At 52.6% G+C, this 18,610-nt stretch overlaps 1 protein-coding gene across 1 annotated transcript; it reads right to left on the bottom strand.

Moving 5' to 3' along the window:
* Positions 1-1,234: 1,234 nt before the first annotated feature.
* SARS1 (seryl-tRNA synthetase 1) lies at positions 1,235-17,961 on the bottom strand. Its single transcript, XM_038749657.1, has 11 exons — positions 17,747-17,961; positions 11,142-11,212; positions 10,242-10,322; positions 8,364-8,522; positions 7,239-7,382; positions 5,991-6,146; positions 5,103-5,324; positions 3,602-3,731; positions 2,870-3,027; positions 2,285-2,414; positions 1,235-1,620 (listed from the first exon to the last, which is right to left on the bottom strand). The coding sequence occupies exons 1-11, from the start codon at positions 17,880-17,882 to the stop codon at positions 1,463-1,465; spliced, it is 1,545 nt and encodes a 514-aa protein (XP_038605585.1). The 5' UTR covers positions 17,883-17,961; the 3' UTR covers positions 1,235-1,462.
* Between the last annotated feature and the right edge of the window lie 649 nt (positions 17,962-18,610).

Below are 18,610 nucleotides of genomic sequence, written 5' to 3'. Positions count from 1 at the left end.
TGGTCCACCCGATTGAGGCCAGTGTAGTCACTCCCCGACTCTCCCTGCCTCATGGCACTATCCCAGGGATCAAACAGCCAGGTCCTGGGAAGCCCTCTGGGCTCCCCAAGCCAACTGCTGGCTAGGGACAACCAAGATGTTATTAGACCCAAGGGCCTGGAGATGCAAGGATAAAAGGCCTGAGATAAACACAGCCCAGACAGCAATTCCAGTCACCAGGGCTGGACTGGCAGGGAGGCAGTAAGGGACTGTTGGCCCAGGAGGGTGGGCGACCCTTGATGAGGGGTCCTGCCGATCCTCTCCTCTCCCTTATCAGTCTCAACCCTGGTGGATGGGCCTTCCCCCCAACCTCTTGTGGAAAGGACTCAAACCTGTTGGGAGCAACAGGGGGACAGAAGCAGCCCCTGGGAAGGAAGGGCTGAGCGCCAAACCCATTTTTCCTTCCACAGCAAAGCTCCAGGAGACCGGCACCCCCCCTCTCAGGGGTGGGGGAGGTGGGAAAGAGGAAGGCCATACTCATCCCTCAGCTCTGCTCCATCTCCCTGGGACAGCTCTCAGGGACCTGATTATCTTGCACCCACCCCAGTGCTTAATATAGTGCTTGGCATGTAGTAAATGCTTAAATGTCATTATTATTATTAGTAATAACAATAATTATGGCATTTATTACTGTGCCATACTACTATGTTCCAAGTGCTGGGATAGATACAAGGTAATCAGATTGTCCCACATGGGGCTCACAGTCTTAATCCCTATTTTACAGATGAGGTTACAGGCACAGAGAAGTAAAGTGACTGACCCAAGGTCACACTGCAGAGAAGTGGCAGAGCTGGATTAGAACCCATGGTCTCTGACTCCCAAGCCCGTGGTTTTCCACTAAGCCATGTTGCTGCTGTACTGCTATTCTAGTAGTGGTTTTGTAGTAGTAGTAATATTAGCTAGAGGGGCTAGGGCACAAGGCTGGTCTGATTTCTCCCATGCCAGCTGGATGCTTTTGAGAAAGGATTTCCATCATATTTGGTCTCTGGCCTCTCCCACTAGACCAACACCCAGCAGCGGCTCTTTGACCACCTGGGTAAAGGGGTCAGAGGAACACCAGGTCGTTTAGTCATGTGTCCAGAGGACAGATTCCCTCCCCAGTGCCTTCCTCAACCAAACTGCTGAGACTGGGGAGCAAGCTGGGGACAGAGAGGCAGGACAGACTCTGGGCAGGAGGACAGTTGAGGAGATGACGGAGGGCTCCAAAGCAGCATGGGGCCTTCCCCACACATGCTTTATTACACTGTTGCATTAGTCACCAGGGATAAAGTCCTGAATCCATGCAGAGACTCAGGAATCTTGGACAATAGAAGAGTGGATTGATTCCCTTTCCCCTTTGCAGCCAAGGGGCTGGACGCTCAGGTTCCAGCTCGTAGCTGGCAGAGATGAGAGGTGATTAGCGGTTGGGGTGGTTGGTGTGGGCTCAGGCGTCGGTGACCTCCATGTTTTGCAGCCGGCCCTCCAGGGCGCTGTCCCCTGCGGCTGCTTTCTTTTTGCCGCCCTCATGCTGCTTCTTCTGCTTCTTAGAAGGCTCCTGGTCAATGGGGGCCGCTTTCACAAAAGGAATCAGCTCCTGGAGATCTGGGAGGGAAACGGCCCAGGTGAAGAGAGACACGACCAGGCTGGGCCTCTGCTAGGCCTCTTGAGGTCCGCCGGCCAGCAGGCTGGGCCTCACTACCCTGCTCCCAAATCCCCCATCTTCCACTTAGAGTGGGATGTGGGCTGGAGAGGGGCAGCAGGAAACACAGTACGTGTGGCACAGTGGAGCATACGTGCGAGGCAGTCAGGCCCATTCAGCGCCCCTCTAGCCACGGCCCTCTGGGCCGATCAGACATCACGGTGCCCACACCTCAGAGTTGCCCCGAAATGACACCTAAGTCCACCTCCACTCCTGCGCCACATCCCAGAATTCAGGTAGGGCTCGAGGCCAAGCACCGGTTTCCTCGGCCCTGGCAGCTGAAATGAAGGGTGGCAAGCCCGGGGCCACGGACGGGGGAAGGGAGGAGAAGATATTCAGGGACTTAATTTTTTCCTTTGAACCTTCAGCCTGTAGTTTCTGACTTTCCCACTCCTCACTGTTTCCTTACCTAAATACCTCTACTGTAGAGCCCAGCTCTTGACGGCGCGGGAGGCGGCCGTAACGGACACCCGACAGACGGACGACAGTGGGTGACGGTGGGTGGAATTTCAGAGCGAGGGGTGAGCCCATCTATCAGGCAACAACCAAGTTGGCCAGGGTCCTTACCTGGTGGCATGAACTGCCTTAGCTTCTCAGGCACAACGATGCCCTTTTCCGTCTGGTAGTTCTCCAGGATGGCACAGATGGTGCGGGTGGTGGCACACATTGTGGCATTGAGCATGTGAACAAACTCCACCTGAGAGGAAGAGCATCTTCAGGTAGTCGAAATCTCTACTTCTGGCACCACTCCAAGGCTCAGAACCCACCTTGGGTAGTCTCAGCAGGAAGACTCTCAATGCCCAGCCTCTCCCCACCCCCTAACTGGAATTTGGGCTTCATTTTTTTAGGGAGAATTCAAGGGAGGTGGTGAGGGGGCATTAGGGTGCTAGGGGTGGGCTTGGGGGGCATGGTAAGGGAAGATCTGGTTTGGGAGTTGGGTCTGGGGGGCAAGGGGTCCATCACAATTGATCCCAGCCTACTCTGGGAAGATGACTGGCAGCCTGCTCTCCCAAAATGCAAGAGAAAATATCCTAGGGGAGCAAGGAACCCCTGAACTGGTGAGCTCAGCCCTACCAGGGAATAATAATAGGGGCTAGTAAGGGGCCCACCCCGAGGGCCAACCTTGGGGGGTTCCAAGCCGCCGCCACCCACCTTGTCCATCATCTTCTTGGTCTGCCCGTAGCGGATTCGCAGCCGCCGGGCCTGGTAATCGGTGCAGTTGGAACAGGAAACCAATTCGCGGAAAGCACCTGAGCCAGGGAACCAGGCCTCCAGGTCCAACTTCTTGCTGGCCGCATGGTTCAAGGAGCCTGTGTGAGAAAACCCCCAACAGCCAAAGGGAAGGATGAGGGGAAGTGGGATTGTGGATGGGGCACTACCTTTCTGCCCTCCCCAAGCCAGAGGAGCTGCAAGGGGTGATGTGGGGGCAGCCAGCTGCCTGGGAAGTCCTCCCTGCTGTGAGCAGGAGTCAGGTGGGAAGAGAGGGTTTATAGAGGGACCACCACCCTGCCAGGCCCGACTCCCCAGCTGTTTCCCTGCCCCTTCCTGGCAGAGCACTGGACACCTCCAGGCGTTCACCCTGCCCTCTGGAGAGCTGCAGACCGCTGGCTAATGTGCCACTGACTCATACACTCCCTGGCTCCCTGGATCCTCTCCCCTCCACAGCTGCAGCTCTCCCAAACTCCACTTACCGGGAGGGCAGGGTGCCCACGGACTGAATGCCTCTGTGGCCAGCCCCACAAATGAATCCCAGAACTGCCCACTGACCCAGTAACCATCGCTCAGGGTGTCCCCAGGGCAAGAGGGAAGGGTGTGAAGTTTTACTTTAGCCTAACTAATCAGTCGGCCTGGGCAGGGGTGCTTGGGCCCAGGCGGGGTCGGTACCTGAGACGATATTCACGATGTGGTAGGGGATGCCCAGCGCCTGGTAGAACTCCTCCGCCGTGCCAATCATCTCGTCAAACATCTCCCAGGACTTGTTGTCGTGGGGTGATGAGTAGACGAACTGCTCGATCTGGGGGAGTGGCGGAGGTGCAAGGAGACTCAAACCTGAGCAGGGGCAGAGCTGCGGGCTTGGCCCCCGTGCCTTGCCCACTCCCAGGGAGAGTGGAGAGGAGGAAGATGAACAAGTCACTGCTGGAGATGGGGAGACATGGGAGATGCAAGGCGCTGAACCAGAGCCAACCTCCTGGGGTTCTCCTCCTTCAGCCAAACAGGGGTGGTCAGGGGATGGGGGAAGGAAGCATGAGGGGAGACATGGGGAGGGGAGAGGAAGGATTGTACATATCTATTCTATTTATTTTATTTTGTTAGTATGTTTGGTTTTGTTCTCTGTCTCCCCCTTTCAGACTGTGAGCCCACTGTTGGGTAGGGACCGTCTATATGTTGCCAACTTGTACTTCCCAAGCGCTTAGTACAGTGCTCTGCACACAGTAAGCGCTCAATAAATACGATTGATTGATTGATTGATTGGAATGGCCCATCTATCTCTGCATCAAACAGAAACCCCTTGCCATTGGCTTTAAAGCACTCAGTTAGCTCTCCCCATCCTACCTTACATCCCTGACCTCCTCCTCCAACCCAGACCGCACACAACGCTCCTCTAACACCAACCTTCTCAGTGTACCTCCATCTCATCTCTCTTGCCACTGACCCCTTGCCCACATCCTCCCCTGGGCCTGGTCCTCCCTTCCCTTTCACATCTGACAGACCAACCGTCTCCCTACCTTCAAAACTCTTCCAAAAAAACACAGCTCCTCCAAGTGGTCTTCCCTGACTGCCTCGTCCTTTGTGCTTGAATCTGTTCCCCTTAAGAACTTGGATAGTCACCCCTCCCCTGGCACCTATGTAAAGATCTGTCTATAATTTCTCTCCCTCTAGTCTAATAAGCTCCTTGTGGGCAGGGATGGTCTATAACTATTCTGTTGTACCGTACTCTTTCAAGTGCTTAGTACAGTGCTCTGCTCACAGTAAGCCCTCAATATAAATACTACTGATTGCTTGGGGGCCAAGGCCTGTAGCTGCCCCTTCACCAGAAAGCAGGGAGGGAGAGAGGGTTAGTGATGCGAACAGCAGCAGGCCGGGGGCAGGAGATGAGGGCTGGGGGTTGGGGGGGGACCCTGAAGGACACCCAAAACCTCTTTTCTCAGCTTGTGAGTGGGGCTACGGATGGCCTCTCATTCTTCTCACGAAAATTTCTGCTCATTTCCCATGGAGGGAGGGGAATTCACGCAGCCCGGTCCGATGGCCCTCCAGCTCTAGAGATCTGGGTCCACCAGCGGGTCCAGGTCCGAGTCTGGGGCCGCCTCTGACACCGGTTTCCCCCCTCCCAGGTCCCTCCGGCCACCTACCCCGGTGCCCCCGGATGGCAGAGGGGGTGACTTACCTTCTCAAACTGGTGGACGCGGAAGATGCCGCGGGTGTCGCGGCCATGGGAGCCCACCTCCTGCCGGAAGCAGGTGGAGAGTCCGGCATACTTGATGGGCAGGTCCTCGGGCCGCAGCCACTCATCCCGGTGCAGCGCCGCGATGGGCTGCTCCGAGGTGGCGATCAGGTACTTCTCGTCGTAGGAGTTGTCGTCGGCCTTCTCGCTGCCCTTGCCGATCACCTGGCAGGGCAGAGAGGAAGGGAGGGTGGGCGGGCGGAAGCGGTAAGGTGTGAGAGAAGACGGGAAGGAAGGAGGGGGATCTCGGCCTCAGGCCAGGCAGGTAGTTCAGGAGACTGGTCCAGGAATATTTCTCACAGCCGGGAGCTCCCCAAGATTGCTGGAGTAGAAGAAGAGAGCTCCTTGGGGCAGTGATGGGGCTTGGGGATCAGAATTTAGCACCGTTCCAGCCGACTCCCGACTAGGGGTGGGATCTCTACCCAGTCTTCCAGATCAAATTCCTCATTTTCCATTTGTTCACACCCACACCCCAAATCTCTTTGGAAGGGTTGGGGTGGGGGAAGATAGGTTAGATTCTGGTTCCTTTTCACCCAAACTAGGAGTGACAGAGTGGGGGGAGGATAAGAGGGGGCTATGGACTGGACATCTCTGCTACCACTCCTCCGAACGGTCCCCCGTCCTACACATTGCCACCCCTTAGCAATTGCTCACAGAGTGCTCCCTGAGCCAGAGGGAAGGGTGTGATGGCTTAATTAGCCTAACTAATTAGCAGGACGGCTGGTGCTTTGGCCGGGTAGCAGCACCCATGCGGGTCAACGGGAATGAGATGGCGAGGGTGTCCAGCCCCGGCCCTCTCCTTTGTCCCTGACTCTCCCCATGGCCTCTTACCTTGTAGAGCTCCTCATCAAACTGGCTGAGCTGAGCCACCTCCTGCATCACCTCCTTACGCATGAAGAATGGGGTGTAGATGGGGGTGTAGCCCCGGCTGCCCAAGGTGCGCAGGGCATACTGAATGAGTGCTTGCTCCAGAAACACCAGCACTCCCTGCCGGAAAAGAAGCCAGGTGACTCCGTCGGGGTCGGCGCTCCCCTTCCCCAAGCAAATCGGTCCCCAACCGCACTGTGGCTCAAGAGCCGCTGGGACAATGGAGCAGGGAGAAACTGAGGCTGGAGACCAAACCAGAACCCCTCTGCTATGGGGAAAAGGGAGGGGGAAGAGGGCTGGGGGCTGCTTTTTCACCACCACAACTCTGCTTCCTGCCCAGTGGGGCCCTATACAGAGCAAGTGGGGGGAATTACCCAGAGTTCATTGCATCCATATAAAATTTCACAGGACTCAAGATTGTTTTTCCTTGGGTTTAACCCTAACCTGCCCCTCCTAGATCTCCCACAGCTCTCCGAGATGTGTTCCCTTCAAGCCAAGGCTCTGCTTAGGGACCGCAACTCCCACCTGGCTGAGAAGCCTGCTGTATTAGGGATCATTGGAGGGCTGAAAGGGTTAAACAGCGGGTGACAGCTTTTCAACAGCACTGGTGGTGACAATCAATTACTTTCTCGTGAGATAATCTCTGAGGAACCAGCCATTGTGGAGAGGTCAGGAAACCAAGCCCTGGGCACCTCTCCACACTGACCCAGTGGTTCGGGACGCTGTCATAGCTGTGGGATATCAAGCGGCAGATGTGAGGCAGGTTGGTGACCTCGCCCCAGCTGCCTGATGATGCCTGCGGAGGGCAGGTGTTTAGAGCTAGCTGCCTGCTCAGCTTGTGGCTCAGGGCTCAACGGTGCCGCTGTTGGGGGGGTCCCTTGGGCGGCTTTTCCCGGGGCCTCCTGAGAGAAGCTGCCCCCAGGGGCCCCTGAGCCAAGAGCCTCACTACCAGAGTTCACAAGCCCAAAGCCCATGCAGCCTCCCTTCACCCACTGGCTGACGATGTCCCACCAGCCTGGCACTCCCTTCCCACTCCCAATCGGAACAGACCGCAGGTCTCTCTACCATCAGAGCCCTCCAACCAGCCTTCCCCAATCGACCCCCACCCCCAAACCAAGTCCCACCTCCCCAGTCACCACCTCTAGCACTCACACATGGACTCATCAGGGCCACTATGGCGGTGAAAAACTCACCCCCGCCCCTCAGACTCACCTTCAGAAAGTAGCCTCGGCTCCCAGCCACCACTGCCCCCTTCTCGCCTTCAAAGCCGTCCACCATGACCACCAGGTCCACGTGGGAGTACTTCTTTCGCACCGTGCAGTCGCCCCAAACCTTTTCCACCTTGTTGTCGGCGTCCTGGGCGGACAGAGGGCCAGGAGAGAACGACAGGAAACCCCTGACTCGCACTTTGGCACACCCCAACACCCTGTCGCCCTCTGCCCCAAGAGGCCTGCCTGGGGTGCCCTTCCTGGGCTCTGTTCCCCCAAAGTGGGGATTTTTGGATGGAACTGCTGCCTGAGACTGAGTTTCGTGGGAAGGTCCTGGGACGTGGGGGAGGGGGACTAGGATTTTTCAAGCAAGATCTGTAGTTTCTCTCTCCTTTTACCCTTTGAAATGATTTCACCACCCTTACTGAAAAGCTTCCACTAGGCCACTTCCTGGGGACAATCGGTGGTGAGGCGGGCGGGAGTGTTGGTGAGAATGCCACCTCTGTCTCTCAGATCTCATTAACCCGGGGGGCCTTGGGGAGGGCAGGCCCGGAGCCCTGACCCCCAGCGCATGCCCCGCTCCATTGCCTCTTGCTCTCTCGGCCTAGGAGAGTTTGCCGCCGGGGAATGAGAATGAAAGAAGCGCAGATGGGCCTTGCCAAGACCCTGGTGTCGCTGGCGGAACAAAAGCTGAGCTCAGAGCAGCTTTGTGTTCTGGGGGCCCTCGCTCTGCAGGCAGGCAGGCAGGCACTATTTGTCATGCAGATTTCCCTTCAACCTGCAGCTTTTCGGCAGCTCCTCCAGCGGGGTGTGGGCGAGGGGGTTAGACCCGCTAAAGATACCCTCCCACAAAACTTTCTGCTACCATGGGCAACAGGCAGGCTGGGTTCACCGCCGCCTTGCCTCAACGGGACGACTTGGGTCTCTGTGGGCCTGCTGCTCCCGCTCTCTCACCCCAGTCGAGAACTGGATCAGATGGCCCAGGCTCCTGACCGGGGGGAGGAAGAAACGCCGAGAGCACCCCAGAGAGAGCCCCGTGGTGGCCCAGGGTTTACTGTCCTGCCCAGCCGGTTCCAGTGTTGAGCGGCAATGCCGCTGCCCTTCCCACCCATCGCTCGTGAGGGCCCACCTCGTCATTACTGATGGGCACGGAGGGGTGCAGGAGATTCCCGATCTCTCGGAGGCTCTCGAAGCGCTCCGCTTCCAGCTTCTGCCGTTCCCCATCGCACTTTAAGATGGCTTCATCGATGAGCAGGCGGACTTTTTTGATCTGTGAGACTTTCAGACCCTGCAGAGCAATAAATCCAGCCTGATGAGACTGCTTGTGACCTCCCACTGCCCTCTGGGAGGGGGAGGTGAAATTGCCTTGAAAGTTCAAACTGATCAGACCCTCTCCACAGCCACAGGGGCCCTGAACCCGCGATGGGCTGCCTGGCTTATAAACGAGAATGGCTCCCGCTGGAAGAAAGACGCTTTCATACCAGCACCCCTTTCTACTTAGTCAAGAGTATTTTTTACTTTAAGGCTTTCTGGGTCCTCAGCCTTAAACTAAGCGCTTGGGAGAGCACAAAAGGGTTAGCAGACCTGAGCATATTCACTTCCAATCTTTATCTGAGGTGCTCTGGAGGCTTCAGAAGACGCCCCCCCCCCCCCCCACCCCAACTTATTCTCACATTACTTCTTGGGAGTTAGGAGGACAGGGAAACTGAGGCCCAGGGAGATTAGGCATCTTGGCTTTGGGTCACTCAGTGAGAACGCAGGTCTCCTAACTCCCAGCCATAACCACCAGGGGGCCTCAGGAACCTAAGCCATCCAATATAATAAGAAGAATAATAATAATGATGGCATTTATTAAGCACTTACTATGTGCAAAGCACTGTTCTTAGCACTGGGGAGGTTACAAGGTGACCAGGTTGTCCCACGGGGGGCTTACAGTCTTAATCTCCATTTTACAGATGAGGTAACTGAGGCACAGAGAAGTTAAGTGACTCGCCCAATTGTCACACAGCTGACAACTGGCGGAGCTGGGATTTGAACCCATGACCTCCCGTGCTCTTTCCACTGAGCCACGCTGCTTCTCGGATTTTTCTGGGTCCAGCAGGTGTCCCCTCTCTGAAGCACGCTCTGGCATTTTTTTTTCCCTTGGGGGTGGGGGAGCGGCACAAAGCCCAGGGTGGCACGAACCTGCTCAAAGCTTCTTCATCTGTATGAATGCACTTTCCATCCCTCCTGACCCCGCGTGCTGGAATTCCAGAATGGAAATGCACCAGCAGCAGGTGGGGAGACTCTGCTCTGAGTCTCAGTGATTCAGGGCACAGGCTTTCTCCCACTTGCATGCAAGAGTGTCTCCTCCTTGGAGTCCCTTCAGCTCAGGATTGGGCGAGGGTCTGCTGCTCTACTTTGCTCACCCCACCTCCCATCTCCCGAGCCCTCCATGACGTCCGGTTATTGCCACACTCCCTGGTCATCGGGAGCACCTTCTCTCAATTCTGTCATGTCTCCATTAGGTCTGGGCCAAATCCCCCACCTCTGGGCAGTGGAGAGCGCGTGGGCTGCAGCTGCCCAGTACAGCTAAACATTCAGCTGTCTCTAAATGAAGAGGTTGCACTGTGGGCGAACCCGGGCAGTGGTTGCTCACCTTGCTTGCCCCAGGTCTCTGACAAAACCTGAGATTCCAGTCAAGCCTCCAAAGCCCCAACGCGGAGGCTCTCTGACCCATTCACTCTCACAACCCTGTCCCTCTTGGTCTCTACACCTGCCACCAAAATCCCCGCCTCCCTTTCCACCCCACACTCAAAGGGAAAAACTGGCACTATTAGAGGCAACAGCAGTAGGAAAGCAGGGAGAGAGTTCAGGATTTTTCTCTAAAAGGACAAGAGAAAGTCCGAATGGGTGGGGATGAGAGGTCAGACTTCCAGTCTAGGCACAAGCAATTAAAACAAAAAACAAACAAACAATTCAGCTGGGCCCAGGGCAGGACCCTAGGAAATAAGAAAGATTCACATACGGCTAAAATGTCTGCATTGAGGTCATCCAGTTTCAGAGCGTTCTCCGGTATGGATTCTTCACCACCCACTGGCTCTTTTTTCTGCAGGGAGACAGAAACTCAAGTCAATAATGTCGGGTGAGGAAACAATAGCCCAATCTCACAAATAGACATCTAAGGGGTCCACGGGGCCAGGCTGGGATAAAGGCCCCCGCCCTGCTGGAGCTGAGCCGCCAGGGCTAGGATACAGCCAGGAAAAACTGTGGGATTTAATGCCAATTATCATCATCAATCGTATTTATTGAGCGCTTACTGTGGGCAGAGCACTGTACTAAGCGCTTGGGAAGTACAAGTTGGCAAAATATAGAGACAGTCCCTACCCAACAGTGGGCTCACAGTCTAAAAGGGGGAGGAGACCAGGTCTTTCTGTGCCAACCATAGCCACTCTTACACACACGTTGCCTACAGCCCAGCCATTATTCCTGAGGAAAGATGTCATCATGTGTAAACTTCAATCACATCCCCTTTAACTCTCAGCCTTTCTAGACTCGCCCTCTGCCCTCCTGTAGGAGTTGCTCACTCCCAGACCACTCTGGTAGGCTCTGCTGGGCTGGGTGTCAGAGGCCCTGGGGTTCAGTTTCAACTCTGCCACTTACCTGTTGTGGAACCACAAACTAGTCACTGCACTTTCTCTGGGCCTCAGGTTCCTCACCTGAAAATGGGGATTCAAAAGAGGTTCTCCCTCCCACTTCGACTGCGAGTCCCATGTGGGACAGGGATTGGGTCTGACCTGATTAGAACAGTGCCTGGTCCAGAGTAAGTGCTTAACAAATGTTATTATTATTGTTGTTATTATTATGTTGAGCTAATCCCCAACCCCTTCCATTTCACCCGTCCGGAATGTTCCCTGCCCCCCATTACCTTCATTTTCTCTCCAATCGTCTTGCTGCATAGGTTCTTCAGTTTGTTCAGGTTGTCAGCCCGAAATCTGCCTACGAAGAAAAGATGCAGGGAGAATTAAATAAGGATGGTAGGATGAGAAGAATTTGGAGTGGACACTCTATCTCAAGGGATGACGTCGGTAAGGAGAGCTGATTTCAAGTGTCAATCAGTTCTCACTTATTAAATGTTAAATACTGAGGAAAATGGCGGGCTTGTCGATGATGGAAAAAACAATACAGCAAAACCTTGTACGAAGCTAATTTGTGAATCAGTATTTCAACACCTGCACTCCCCTAATTCCTTAAAGTGTGGTTTCCATTTGCCTAGACTCCTCCCAAAGATAGGTTTCGATTTCAATAAGATGATTTTGCTCTACACTGTATCTTGTAAAAGTCTCCTTAAGTATGACTAATTTGTGCTATAAAGGACAGGGGGAGATTGTACTTCTCGTTTCCTACCCAAATTGAACGATATACAAAGACAAAGTATGCAGAAGCAAAGGAAAGACATACTAAAAACAGGAAGAAACCAAAATTAAGAAGAAACTCACTGATACACACACATATACACATACAAATATATGCATATAGATTCAGACACACAACAGCAAAAAAGGATACACTGGGACACAAACACACAGGGGTACCTGGAAAAACTGCCAATTTAAAGTAATTACTGACCACTATATTATTTTAAAATGTTATTTTTAAAAAATGTATTAAAACCCTGAAACCTCAAGAACTCCCTACTTGCGAGGCAATGCCTAATAATCCTTTGGCATTATGTAAGTTTCTACTCTAATAATTGTATTTATACATTTTTTTTGATACGTTCAGTCCGCCTAAAGGTATTACTCATTTCTCCTCTGCCACATCTCCATTTTGCAGATGGAGAAACTGAGAAGCAAGGACTTCGATAAACATGTCCCAAGTCACACAGCAAGTGCTGATTCTATGACTTAGGACTTTTGGTCAGTGGAACAGAATGACCCGGCCATTTGGTTTCCTAAGCATAATTCAGTTAGTAAGCTCTTGACTTCTATTATGATTGCTGATGATCACCAGCCAAATTACCCAGGGTAGGAAGCCTGGGGAACCTGAGGTGAAACGTTAATTGCCCTGGGCCCCCCATCCCTCTCCTGAGTCTTGGGAAACCACAGTCCTGGGAGCTGGCAATCAAGCTCTCAATCAATCTCTCATCCTAGCCCGACTGGATTACTGCAGCGGCCTCCTTTCTGATCTCCCATCCTCCTGTCTCTCCCCGTTTCAGGCTATTCTTCACCCTGCTGCCTGGATTATTTTTGTACAGAAACGCTCTGGGCATGTCACTCCCCTCCTCAAAAGTCTCCAGTGGTTGCCTATCAACCTTCACATGATGCAAAAACTCCTCACTCTTGACTTCAAAGCTCTCCATCACCTCGCCCCCCTCCTACCTCACCTCCCTTCTCTCCTTCTACAGCCCATCCCACACCCTCCACTCCTCTGCCACTAACCTCCTCACTGTGCCTCGTTCTCGCCTGTCCCACCTTCAACCCCCGGCCTACGTCCTCCCCCTGGCCTGGAATGCCCTCCCTCCGCACATCCTCCAAGCTAGCATTTCTTCCTCCCTTCAAAGCCCTACTGAGAGCTCACCTCCTCCAGGAGGCCTTCCCAGTCTGAGCCCCCCTTTTCCTCTCCTCCTCCCCACCCTCCCTCTGCCCTACCTCGTTCCCCTCTCCACAGCACCTGTGTACATTTGTACGTATTTATTACTCTATTTATTTTATTAATGAAGTGTATATAGCGATAATTCTATTTCATTCAATCGTATTTATTGAGCGCTTACTGTGTGCAGAGCACTGTACTAAGCGCTTGGGAAGTACAAGTTGGCAACATATAGAGACGGTCCCTACCCAACAGTGGGCTCACAATCTAGAAATTTATTCTGATGGTATGAACACCTGTCTACTTGTTTTGTTGTCTGTTTCCCCCTTCTAAACTGTGAGCCCAGTGTTGGGTAGGGACTGTCCCTATATGTTGCCCATTTGTACTTCCCAAGTGCTTAGTACAGTGCTCTGCACACAGTAAACGCTCAATAAATACGATTGATCGAATGAATGAATGAAGCCACCCATCTACTCTCAATGAATCCTGAACCCAGCTGGTTGCAGATCTATTGCATCAGATTCAATGAATCACTGCGTCCTTTGCTGCATCCTCCTAAATAGTGCTATCCTCTGACCAGACCCAAGAGAAACGGCTTCTCAAGATTCATCTGCCTTGGTGGAAGAAATATAATCATAATAATAACAATGATGGCATTTATTAAGCGCTTACTATGTGCAAAGCACTGTTCTAAACACAGGGGAGGTTACAAGGTGATCAGTTGTCCCACGGGGGGGCTCACAGTCTTAATCCCCATTTTACAGAGAAGCAGTGTGGCTCAGTGGAAAGAGTACGGCCTTTGGAGCCAGAGGTCACGGGTTCAAATCCCGGCTCCGCCAATTGTCAGCTGTGTGACTCTGTGTGTGTGTGACTTTGGGCAAGTCACTTAACTTCTCTGTGCTTCAGTTACCTCATCTGTAAAATGGGGATTAAGACTGTGAGTCCCATATGGGACAACCTGATCACCTTGTATCCCCCCAGCGCTTAGAACATCATCATCAATCGTATTTATTGAGCGCTTACTATGTGCAGAGCACTGTACTAAGCGCTTGGGAAGTACAAACTGGCAACATATAGAGACAGTCCCTACCCAACAGTGGGCTCACAGTCTTTGCACATAGTAAGCGCTTAACATCATCATCATCATCATCAATCGTATTTATTGAGCGCTTAGTATGTGTAGAGCACTGTACTAAGCGCTTGGGAAGTACAAATTGGCAACATAAAGAGACAGTCCCTACCCAACAGTGGGCTCACAGTCTAAAAGGGGGAGACAGAGAACAAAACCAAACATACTAACAAAATAAAATAAATAGGATAGACATGTACAAGTAAAATAAGTAAATAAATAGAGTAATAAATATGTACAAACATATATACATATATACAGGTGCTGTGGGGAAGGGAAGGAGGTAAGATGGGGGGGATGGAGAGGGGGACAAGGGGGAGAGGAAGGAAGGGGCTCAGTCTGGGAAGGCCTCCTGGAGGAGGTGAGCTCTCAGCAGGGCCTTGAAGGGAGGAAGAGAGCTAGCTTGGCGGTTGGGCAGAGAGAGGGCATTCCAGGCCCGGGGGATGACGTGGTCAGGGGGTCGATGGCGGGACAGGCGAGAACGAGGTACGGTGAGGTAACAAATGGTATGGTAACAAATACCATTATTATTATTATTATTACAGATGAGGTAACTGAGGCCCAGAGAAGTTCAGTGACTTGCCCAAAGTCACACAGCTGACAACTGGCGGAGCCGGGATTTGAACCCACAGCCTCTGACTCCAAAGCCCGGGCTCTTTCCACCGAGTCACGCTGCTTCTCAAAAGATGACCCCGGAGACTGGGACTGTCCTTCAAGGACAGCAGGATCCTTCTACACTCACCTCCAGAGAGTTACTTAACATGGGACTCACTTCCTCTACCCTTTACCTGCTGCAAACCCAGGTCTTCCAAGGAAAGGGTCGCTTTGCACCTCTTAAGGAGCATGTGCAAGCCCAGTATCTAGGGAATCTCCCTTTCCCAAGCCCTCAGCAAGGTGGGATTCACCTGGAACCTACTGTAGGAAGGGGAGGGAAAAGGGAGGCTAGGCAGCTCACAAGTGGTACAAGGGAGTTCCACCTCTCCCTGCTTCTCTACCGGGGTTGGGCAGATGGAGTGCTCCCGTGGCAATTTAATGAGTGCTATTTACCGAGCGATTAATGAGTGCTATTTACCGAGCGATTACTATGTGCACAGCGCTGTTCCACACGCTTGGGAGAGTACAATGCAATACAAAATCAGCAGAAACGTTCCCTGCCCATAGCAAGAAGACCGGGAAAGAAGCGGCGTGGCTTACTGGAAAGAGCACGAGCTTGGGAGTCAGAGGTCGTGGGTTCTAATCCAGCCTCCGCCCAACTGTGTGACTTTGGGCAAGTCACTTCACTGTGCCTCAGTTCCCTCTCCTTTAAAACGGGGACTAAGACTGGGAGCCCCATGTGGGACAACCTGATTACCTTGTATACTAATGATGGCATTTGTTAAGTGCTCATCATGTGCGAACCACTGTTCTAAGTGCTGGGGGGGGATACAAGGTGATCAGGTTGTCCCACGTGGGGCTCACAGTCTTCACTCCCATTTTACAGATGAGGTAACTGGGGTTCAGAGAAGTTAAATGACTTGCCCAAGGTCACACAGCAGACATCCAGTGCTTAGAGCAGTGCTTTGCATGTAGTAAGCGATTAACAAATGCCATCATTCTTATTCTTATTATGTGGCAGAGCCGGGATTAGAACTCATGACCTCTGACCCCCAAGCCCGCGCTCTTTCCACTGAGCCACACTGCTTCTCTACCCAGCACTTAGAACAGTGCTTGGCACATAGTAAGCGCTTAACAAATACCATCATTATTATTCTTAAAGGTGTCGGAAAGGGAGTTGGCACAGGAGCAAAGTAATTTTTTCCCTCCCTGTTAGTGGCAAGAGCCCGGGCTTGGGAGGTCAGAGTTCATGGGTTCTAATCCCGGCTCTGCCACTTGTCAGCTGTGTGACTGTGGGCAAGTCACTCCACTTCTCCGTGCCTCAGTGACCTCATCTGTAAAATGGGGGCTAAGACTGCGAGCCCCATGAGGGACAACCTGATTACTTTGTATCTACCCCAGCGTTTAGAACAGAAATACCATTATTGTTATTATCATTCACGATCTCCCCCTTCTAGACTGTGAGCCTGTTGTTGGGTAGGGACCATCTCTATATGTTGCCAGCCTGGACTTCCCAAGCGCTCAGTACAGTGCTCTGCACACAGTAAGCGCTCATTAAAGCGCCCCAGACTGAGCCTCCTCCCTCCTCTGCCCCCCTCGCCTTACCTCCTTCCCCTCCCCACAGCACCTTTATATATGTTTGTACATATTTATTTCTCAGTTAATCAATACCACTGATTAATTGATTGATTTCGGGCAACTACTGCTCTGAAAAAAGGAAAGTCCCCATGCTTAGATACCTAGCATATGCACATCCAGAAAACTGAGTTACCAAATTTTGGGTTGTGATAAACATTTAGAGGGGTGTGCTATTTATATTCAAGTCACTATGAATATATGTTTGTACATATTTATTACTCTATTTATTTTACTGTCACTATGTATATATGTTTGTACATATTTATTACTCTATTTATTTTATTACTATGTTTTGTTTTGTTGTCTGTCTCCCCCTTCTAGACTGGGAGCCCACTGTTGGGTAGGGACTGTCTCTAGATGTTGCCACTTGTACTTCCCAAGCGCTTAGTACAGTGCTCTGCACACAGTAAGTGCTCAATAAATACGACTGAATGAATGAAATACGATTGAATGAACGAATCATCACTTAACTTCTCTGTGCCTCAGTTCAACCAATCGATCGTATTTATTGAGCGCTTACTGTGTGCAGAGCACTGTACTAAGCGCTTGGGAAGTACAAGTTGGCAACATCTAGAGACGGTCCCTACCCAACAGTGGGCTCACAGTCTAGAAGGGGGAGACAGAGAATAAAACATATTAACAAAATTACCTCATCATCATCATCATCATCAATCGTATTTATTGAGCGCTTAGATGGGGATGAAGACTGTGAGCCCCATGTGGGACAACCTGATCATTCATACATTCATTCAATCGTATTTATTGAGCACTTACTGTGTGCAGAGCACTGTACTAAGTGCTTGGGAAACTCCCCTGTGCCTAGAACAGTGCTTTGCCCCTAGTAAGCGCTTAATAAATGCCATCATTATTATTATTATAATTGGAGAAGCAGCGTGGCTCAGTGGAAAGAGCCCGGGCTTTGGAGTCGGAGGTCACGGGTTCAAATCCCAGCTCCCCCACTTGTCAGCTGTGCAACCCTAACCCTGTATATATGGCTGTGCCTATTAAGCGCTTAGTACGGTGCTCTGCACACAGTGAGCGCTCAATAAATACGACTGAATGAATGAATGATTATTATAATTCATAATTACAACGAGCAGCAGCGTGGCTCAATGGTTGGAGTCAGTGGTCACGGGTTCGAATCCCGACTCCGCCACAGGCCTGCTGTGTGACCTTGGGCAAGTCACTTAACTTCTCTGAGCCTCAGTCACCTCACCTGTAAAATGGGGATTAAGACTGTGAACCCCACATGGGACAACCTGATCACTTTGTATCCCCCCCAGCGCTTAGCACAGTGCTTGGCACATAGTAAGCGCTTAACAAATGCCAACATTATTATTAGGAAGACTTGACAGCTCGCGCATGCGCAGTGCTGTTGGCCGGGCCTCAGCCGCCGAGGGGCACCGCAGGGAGCATGCGCGGCTTTTTTGCACAGGAGGGGGGAGCGGGCGGCAGGGGGCGCCACGCGCGTGCGCGGAAGGGCAGAGGGGCTCGCGCGCCCCCGCGTGGAGGGGCGGGGCAGTGCAGGACTGGAGAGGTGGGGGGGGGGGGTTGGGGAGGGACCACTCGCCGGCACCTACATCGCCTCCACTCGCCATCCGCCCGCACCAGCTGGTCCACCAGCCCCGGGTCCTTGAAGCGCTTCTCCTGCGTCTCCCGCACCAACGCCGGGTCTCCACCCTTGTCGACGCGGAACAAGTCGAGGTCCAGCACCATCTTCCCTCCTAGCCCGACCCGGCCCGACGCTGGGGGCGATCCACCGGCGGACGCAGGGCGACCTCAGCGGCCGGGAGGCGAGCGACTCACTGCGCCTGCGCGCGGGGCGGGGCGGAGAGGGGCGGGGCGCGCTGCGCAGGCGCGACGGAGCGGGGCACACGTGGAGCCAAAGAGCGCTTTCCCCGCCGGCGCCGGTGGGGGGCGTGCCGGCGCGCATGCGTAGTAGCCAGCGGGGCGCAAAGTCGACACATGCGTTGGCCCAATTCATTCATTCATTCATTCATTCATTCATTCAATCGTACTTATTGAGCGCTTACTGTGTGCAGAGCACTGTACTAAGCGCTTGAGAAGGACGAGTTGGCAACACATAGAGACGGTCCCTACCCAACAGCGGGCTCACAGTCTAGAAGGGGAGACAGACAACAAAACATATTAACAAAATAAATAGAATAAATATGTACAAGTAAAATATAGAGTAACAAATATGTACAAACATATATACATATATATATATATATATATATATATAGGGAGAGAGGTGCTGTGGGGAGGGGAAGGAGGTAAGGCGGGGGGATTCATTCAATCGTATTTATTGAGCGCTTACTGTGTGCAGAGCACTGTACTAAGCGCTTGAGAAGGACAAGTTGGCAACACATAGAGACGGTCCCTACCCAACAGCGGGCTCACAGTCTAGAAGGGGGAGACAGACAATAAAACAAAACATATTA

This window comes from Tachyglossus aculeatus, chromosome 7 (genome assembly GCF_015852505.1).
Source record: "Tachyglossus aculeatus isolate mTacAcu1 chromosome 7, mTacAcu1.pri, whole genome shotgun sequence".
NCBI lineage: Eukaryota > Metazoa > Chordata > Mammalia > Monotremata > Tachyglossidae > Tachyglossus > Tachyglossus aculeatus.
Note: the sequence above shows the minus strand (reverse complement) of the source record. Positions and strands in the feature narration are given on the sequence as shown.